General features: G+C 42.1%; 1 protein-coding gene across 1 annotated transcript; it reads right to left on the bottom strand.

Moving 5' to 3' along the window:
- Positions 1-1,414: 1,414 nt before the first annotated feature.
- Positions 1,415-7,940, bottom strand: lrrc4.2 (leucine rich repeat containing 4.2). The gene is made up of 2 exons (XM_072385700.1): positions 6,708-7,940; positions 1,415-6,569 (listed from the first exon to the last, which is right to left on the bottom strand). Exon 2 carries the CDS (start codon positions 6,446-6,448, stop codon positions 4,448-4,450), a length of 2,001 nt encoding a protein of 666 aa, XP_072241801.1. The 5' UTR covers positions 6,449-6,569; positions 6,708-7,940; the 3' UTR covers positions 1,415-4,447.
- Between the last annotated feature and the right edge of the window lie 429 nt (positions 7,941-8,369).

Genomic DNA, 8,369 nt, shown 5'->3' with positions numbered 1-8,369 from the left:
TACAGTGACATTGACATATACTGTACAGTGCACAGATGTCTTAGTCTTAGTAGACTGTGCATCTGGGCTTCAAGGCAACATACTGGTTGTAGCATATTTTACAATATCATCAGGACAATTTTTTTCATCTTATGCTGCAGTTTTTAAGGGTGAGGTGTGAGGTGAGGTCTTAATCTTCAGTGAATCAGGCACTTGTGAGTGAATTTCACTTCCTATTTCTTCCAAAAGTAAAAAATATTGAAAAAGAAGTAAATGAAGTATAAGAAAAACAAAAAACAAAAAAGATGTGGAGATTTGTGCAACAACTAATAACCAGTCTACTTGAAAACACCATATGACTGATTTGACCCTTTGATTCCAGCTTATGAAAATTGCTTCTCTTTGTGTTTTCATATTTTACTGTTACTATCGTTTCAGTTAGCACATATCTTTTCCGTTTAGATAGCAAGACTTATGAAAGTGTGATCATAGACCCAAGTCAGGTCGCAGAATTGCGGTATGGTGAAGGCGTGCAGTCAGGCAGGCTGGCTAATCAAGCGTTGGGAGAGGCTATTGCTCAGCTCAAAGTGTACCATGGATCATTTCTTGCAATTCCTTTGTGGGCAAAGAAAGGCATCAGTCACAGGATAAAGTGTGACAGAATTTCTGTGTGCTGACACCTGACCAACACATCTTAGTGCCTGAGACTTCAGTAACATATAGGATCTAGAGGCTCAGGGATGTGTTCCCAACAAACCTTAACCTCATAGTATGCCAAAAATAGAGCCTTATGTCAGCCATATTCCTGTTGTTTCTCTACAGATCCTAGATGATAGACTATATAGTCACAGCTAAACCATTCCTTTTTCTTATTAATTCCTGATATGAAAAGCACTATCTAATGGACGACAATAAGAGGGCAAAGAAAAAAAATTGCAGCTGGGCAATGGGTGTATCATATTGATGGTAGTTCAGACAATGATTTTGAGTCAATTAGTAAGTGATGAAGGAGGGTAATGGAAAGAAAAGACAATGGACAAGAAAAGATTTATATCAACCCTTCCAGTGTTGTCAGGGAAGTACTATTGTCTTGGTCCTTGTATTTGGTGGTTAACTCAGTGGCCATACAACTATTCACCCTGGCCTCTCATACTCAACAGGATAGTGCGGCACACAAATCAACTTCATGGTTGATAGTTTTATGCTAACTTCTGACTTTCCTCTCCTTTTGCTGTTAATACTGATGAGGAGAAGAAGAAGAAAAAAAAAACACGAAAAGAAGTAGTTATTGGTGTTTGCATTTGGCTGGGTTTAAGACACATTAAAGACCTCCCAAACAACAAGAAGCCTCTTATGAAGCTAAGCACGACCAAACTCATGCTGTGCAGGAGAAATAACAGTGTGCACTTTCTTTAACCCACACGTACAGCCAGGAACTTTATGTTTTGCCAAAACAAAGTGCAGCCATGATATTTAGCTGGTGACTGAATATTCAGTTTTCTCAATTCTTGATAAAAACGGGGAAATACTTGAGTGCGGACAGCTTGTAGAGGCCTACTTGTATATAATGCCAGGATGCTGCAAGAAAAAAGTAGCAGTAGCCTTATCCATCCATTAAGAGTTGAAGAAGCGTTTTGAAATAGTTGGAAATATTTAATTTATGTCTGTGATTACTCTCCCTGTTCTTTACTACAGGTAGTGCCTATAACACATTATTAAAGTGGTTTATTATTATTATTATTGTTATTATTTTAAATGGGGTTCTGTGAAGTATTCATGAGAAGACAGTTTCTTACCTGCAGTTGAAAGTAGGCAGAGCACTCTGAATTTGAAGAATCAAGGAGGATTTGTGACAGCTAAGCCGAGCTAACAGCTGTTCAGACCAGGGATACCATGAGAAGGAATTCTTGCCATCTAAAACAACTCAGACTTTACAAATTCCATAGGATTTTGAAAATGCTTTATCTAATGCTATATGGATGTTTATACCATGTCACTTTTGCATCAGATGATTATTTACATTTCTACTTTTCTCGAAAGAACAAATAAATCTCAATATTCATAAATAACATGAATAAAGAACAAAAAAAAATCCATAATACAGCCTTGTTGCCTTGGCTCAGTGGGGATTAGTTTAGCTTATCACTCAGGTTTTCCCCTGATTTTCTAAACTGACTGCTTTTTTCTGCAGGTAAGTTATTGAGTCAGCCCATGAGTACTTCACACAAACTAATTTCAAAAATAAGAAACATGCCTTCAGTGACTATTCATGTAAGAAGATGTGGAGCCTGAAGGTTTAAAATTAAGCCTTGGTATTCCTGTCGATTCACCATGGGTCGTAATTACAACTGGGGGTCATACTTTAATTTCCTCTTTATGTCAAATTTCTTTAGCAGGAGAAATCTTGTTCTGTAAAAAATCGAAATGACCAGTAACCTTCAGGATCGGATAACAAATGTCAAAATCAGTACAATATATGAGGAACTGATGAGTGGTTGTATCATTAACAGCAGTATAACTCTGTAGGGAATGCTTCTCACTCATCACAGTCACAAGTCACACTTTGTTATAGTAACTGGCCTTGTAGCTGAATGACGTCAAGATCATTCCAATTGTTCAGAGATATAGTCACATACACAGCTTCTGCAAAATGAGTTATAATAGAACACAAATTGCTTTTATGTTGTTGGGTGGCATATCGTTGTGACATATCAAGATTGTGTGAAAGCAGAACTCGCTCTGTGTTGTGACTTATTTCATGTTAACATTCCATTTTCCTTGAAATGAAAGACAATTTTTTTTTGCTAGATCAATATCTTCCATAAAGAACTAGAACTCTAGATAAGTGTGTAAGGAAAAGAAACCCACAAACTGTGTAGAACTGTGGGACACATGTATTTCTCCCCTTCACAGTCACTGAGTAATCAATGTTAAGAACTAAGCTGAGGCATCAAAGACCAGCAGCCTATCTGACCTGCATAGAGCCCCACTGTGGGGTATAATGCAGCATTGTACACCAATTACTTAAAGACCCATTCATGCAGACACTAAGTAAATGCATAGGACCGTAAGATAGGGGTTTGGGGTTGGATACCATTTACATTACTGCCTCCAGCCTTAACAACTAAACAACTTACACACAAATGTAAATATAGTGAGAAGAAAACAAAAAAAAACAGCAGATACAAGTCTTTCTGATCAGAGAAATACAAATCAAAGTTTTCTTTTTTTTTTATTTTTCATAGCCTTGTGTGTCTCTCCATAAAAATAGTGTCGCTAAAAATAAAATGCTAAAAGAAAAAAAGAAACACAAAGTAATGTTTCAGTGTTGTCCATGGAAAAGCCCCAGTATCAGACATTCATTTGTTTGACTTCCATCCTGTCTTTTTCTCCAAAAGCAGAACGGTCAGCAAAGCTCTGTATCACTGCACCACACGTCTGTTCCTTTGAGAAATTAGCATCGGAATGAGCCCTTGGGGAGACAAGTCAGGCAACTGCTGTAATGCATTACTAAATTAGCCCTAAACACTACACAAGCCATTAAGAAGCATGTCAAAACCTAAGGGAAAAGAAAATAATAATACAAAAATTCAACCAATAACAGAACAACAAACTTGCAACAACTGTTATTAGCCTGCATTCCACCTTTGTCAGCTGAGCCAGTGGGGAATAGTGTGCACACTAAATAAACACATTTAGATACGCTACAAAGGAAGCACTGGCACTGTCAAAGAAACACAGCTTAGCTCCAGCAAACAGAGGGTTAAACCTTAGCTGCAGAAATTCACCGCAGTCCAAAAGCATTTGGCTGATAGCTACTGAACAGCACAATCTATCTGTGCCATTTTGCTGCTATTGGACAAATGTTTGTATCTATCTAGATTTTGCTTGTGTGTCTTTTTGTGTTCCATAGTTTGGAAATAACATGTTATTGCATATAGTATTTTACACAGTAAAAACTGTAGCTTACATTTTGGACTGTATTTAGAAACTGGTGTCTTTATAAAGAGTTATTTCTTTTTTAATGTGTCCTAAATATGGCCAGGAACAAATAAAATGTCTCTTTTATTACAGTAGAGAGTACCACCTTCTAATTCAATCAAAAAAGCAATTCATTATCTTTGTCTTTTTCAAATAAAGTCACCAGTTATTAGAAAATAATTTCAATTACTTTCTTTTCTAATATTATCTTCATGTTTCACTACTGCCTGACAGTAGTTTAATATATATATATATATATATACATATATATATACATATATGTATATATATACACACAAGAAATTATATTTTTCATATTCATTTATATACTTATATATCAGCATGTACAAGAAAAAAGTCTGTTTTGTACTTTTGTACAAAAAGAATTACCATTTTGCTCTTTGTGCATTCTATTGCATGGACTGTTGAGCAGATAGAAGAGAAGAGGTTTAGGCAGAGTCAGAGAAAGATCAATTGGGAGCATTACTCAGATTTGGGTCTCCTGAACCTTTTCTTTGCCATGAGTAGTCTTTATGACGTAGGGATCAGCAATGGTGCTTATGTGGCTGTGATGCTGTCTGACAGAGCGATGAAGAGAGTTGTTATGGGTCCAGTGGGCTCCGTAGCTCCCTTGTCTAGATGAGGAGGAAGATGACACATACCCAGGCTTAAAGGTGTTGCTGTTGTGTTCCACTAAAGTTGGCAGTACCAACCCAGTGTCATCAGATCCACTAGATCCAGATGTCGGTGGTGGAACTGGAGGAACTTGCTCCTCCATCTGAATGATTTCTATGGTCCTAGCTGCTGCCACTGTACTCCTCTGTTGATGCCTCTTACGCAGTTTATAGAAAGCTATCAACATGGCAGCTGCCAGTAAGGTAACAGCTACAAAACAGCCAATGATGATTTTGGTGGTTTTCATCACCTCATCCAGGCTGGCAGGTGGCCCACTAGGGACTCTGGCAGTGGGAACTGACACCTGCCTTGGAGTCTGAGTATTTTGGAACAGCACAGTAGGTGTAGAGATAAAGACAGGTTGAAAGACAGAGGGTGAAGCAGGGAGAGTAGGCTTGGGTTTAGGGGTCTCCTCTACTGTGGGCTCCAACACTTCCACTGTTACAGTCGTAAAGTAGGACAGATTAGAGGTGTTCAGTTCAGCGTTGCTAACGTTTAGGTAGGCTGAGGCATTGGAATTTCCTGCCATGTTGCTTACCATGCATGTGTAGACCCCTGTGTCTGATGGGAGGACATTGGAGAAGTTGAGTGTTCCATCATTAAGGACTGATATCCTTGGGTGAGCTGAGCCATGGGTCAATACAGTCCCATTGGGGAGAAGCCATCGAACTGAGCTCATGGCAGCTGTGCGGCACTTCAGTTCTGCGACCCTCGCTGCTGAAATGTTCAGATCTCTTGGTGCATCAAGTATGTATGGTGCTGAACATTGAAAAGTTGTCTGATCAATCTCCACCAAGTATTTTCCTCTAATGTGAGCCGGGGTGTAGCAACGTCCACAGCAGGTGGAATTTGTGGGAATGTATTCTCTGAGCCACCAGGAAAGCCAAACTACATCACAATCACAGCGCCAAGGATTGTGGTGTAGATGTAGCTCCACCAGATACTGTAGAGGGGTGAAGAGATTATGGGGAAGGGATGATAAATTATTATGGGCTAAATTGAGCTCCACCAAAGCTGTGATGTCATCAAATGCATTCCTCTCAATGGTAGTAATGGCCGAATTCATAATCCACAGTTTACGTAAATTTTTTAGCCCTCTGAAAGCCCAAGGCTTCAGTTCAGGGAAAACATTCGCTGATATCTCCAATTCTTCCAGTCCAACTAGAGGTGACAGATGAGGAAACTCCCTCAGATTACACATCCCCAAATTCAGATACTTCAGGTTATGAAGGCCCTCGAATGCCCCATCAGAGATGTACCCCAACTTCCTCAGCTCTCCAAGGTCCAATCTCATGAGAGAGGGGACACGGTTAAATGCATAAGAGGGAATGCTTTCAATAGGATTGTTTCTGAGCCACAATTCTCTCAACTTTGACAGATATTCAAATGCTCCACTGGGTATGACTGTAAGTCTGTTGTCAAACAGTTCCAGGGTATTGAGACTGGTCAGGCCATTAAAGGCCCCCACTTCTATCTGCCTGATAGCATTCCTGCCCAACTGGAGTACCTCAAGATGATGAAGGTGTCTGAAGGTATCTGCCTGAATGGTCTCTATGCTGTTTTCCATCAGGTTCAGGTATCTGGTGTTGCCTGGGATGTTCGGAGGAACCCTAATCAGGCCTCTGCGTGTACACACCACCTTGCTGAGCTGGTTAGTGCAAGAGCACACACCTGGACAGTTCTGTGGATTAGCTGAGCCGAACTCAGGGCCTGTGGACTGGCACATACTGAGAGCAGGCACCATGAGGGAGAGCACGGCGAGCAGGGCTGTGTTCCAGGTAGGCTGCACACTAACCTGGCCCAAAGGACTCATGGTGTAGAGGGCTCATTATTCTGCATGGTGGGGGGAGACGGCATACACCAAAGGACAGACCACCCTAGCCTGGCTGGAGCAACTCAAGGCTCCCAAGTTCCATCGACAGTGCAGGGAGATGCTGCATAAACATTTTTGTGTGAGGAAACAAAGGGAGAAAGAGAAAAGAGACAGAATGAGATAGATTAATACAAGAGGGACACCAAAGGGAAAGCAGAGAAGCAATATAAGATGCTGAGTAACAGTTTAAGTGACGTACCTCATTAGTTTGAAAGTGCTCCCTTTTTCCACGTTCCAACTGTTAAAAGCAACAGTCATGGATCGGCAGTCATTTATAATTCCTTTCCATGGAATAACATGACATAGATGTTTTATTCTCTTTTCCTTTTGAAAAAGTGATGAGGCCCTCTATTAGCCAAGGGTACAAAATGGCTCCGAATATTAAAGACTGAGAGCAGCATAGAAAGCACTAACAGCCCTAGGTAAGGCCATAAAGTAGCAGGACCTAGATCCCTTCTGCCTCCACTAACTTCATCCCTATCAGGCTGCAGACTCCGAAAAGCATCTCCACTGTAGATAAATCACAATGATCCATTACGCAGTAAATTGCAAAAGAGGAGGAGAGAAGATTTGACTAACTGAAATTAAAGAAAAAAAAATCCCCAGTTTGTCAGCTCCTGGTATATGTGTTGGCTCGTCCCTTGGTTGCTTGTTTGGGTGAGAGACCTCCTTCGCTGTGACTTTGCCAAGGGCTTGTCGGTCGCTGATTAGCCCTGTTGTGACAGAGACTGAGAGACAGAAAAAGGCTAAAGAACTCCCGGCACAGTCATCCCCCTCTCCTCTCCTCCTCTGTGCTCCTCTTGCTTCTTCCTAATGTTGGGCTGGCCCTGGTCAGAGCAGCTGCAGGCTGCCGTGTGCACAGTTAGCAGTTATCCGTCTATTCCTCCTGGGGGGAGGGGGGTTGAGGGTGGTGGGAGAGATGGTGGCGCTGTGTGGGGGGTGAAGAAGGGGATACGCTGCACTGTCGGAGCTTCGCAAACGGCTGACGGAGAAGAGAGAGAGCACTCTTGTTCTCTCCTGCAATGAGAGAGAGGAGGGAGGATGATGCTGGGAGGATGAGAGTGGAAGTGGGCTCCGTATCTGTATCCATAAAAAGAGAAAGGTGTTGAGGATTCTTCTCTCCGCTCGCTTTTTGTACCCCGGACTGTCTCCTCCAGGGTTCTTCTGCTTGCCTGTTTGTCAGTATTTTCTCCAGGGCTGAGGTAGTAAGTTGTGGCAGTTAGCCATGTGTGTGGCTGTCAGACTTGCAGCTGGCTGGTGGACTACTGCAGTAGTCAGAGTAGAACAGAGAGAGAGGGAAAGAGAGAGCTTAAAAGAAAAGGAGAAAGAACCACTGACAGATCAAGAGCAAGAGAAAGTGCGCGAAGGAGAGCTTGCAAGAGAGAGATGGAGAGCCACGCGAGCACTCTAACAGACAGCCCACCGTCACAGAAACAGCAGGAGCAGCATAATAATCCTCATCTCCTCTTCTTGTTTATTCTACAATCTCTCTTTTTCTCCATGCCCCCACCCCCCCACCCCCAACACACACACACACACACACACACCCACCCCTCCAATGTGTGTCGGTGTTGCAGGCAGCTAAGATGCTCGCTCTGCCCCCTCCCTTTGTCCTTCAGTAGGAACGTGAATGTACTGCTGACGCACTCCTCTCAGCTGCTCAGCCAGCCTCAGAGCAGTGCATTGGTTTGATGCAGTGTTCCTGTGTATTAACACATTCAACCTCCCCCACCTCCCCTATTCCTCCCTTCACTGTCTTCACCTCTCTTTCACTCTCTCTTTCTCTCTGTTTCGCACATGTTCGGCCCCTCGCCTTTAATCTTCATTCATACTTTTACCTGTTCCTCCTCCTGTCTTCCCT

The sequence above is a fragment of the Leuresthes tenuis genome, unplaced genomic scaffold (assembly GCF_036924035.1).
Source record: "Leuresthes tenuis unplaced genomic scaffold, fLeuTen1.0.hap1 SCAF_5, whole genome shotgun sequence".
NCBI lineage: Eukaryota > Metazoa > Chordata > Actinopteri > Atheriniformes > Atherinopsidae > Leuresthes > Leuresthes tenuis.
Note: the sequence above shows the minus strand (reverse complement) of the source record. Positions and strands in the feature narration are given on the sequence as shown.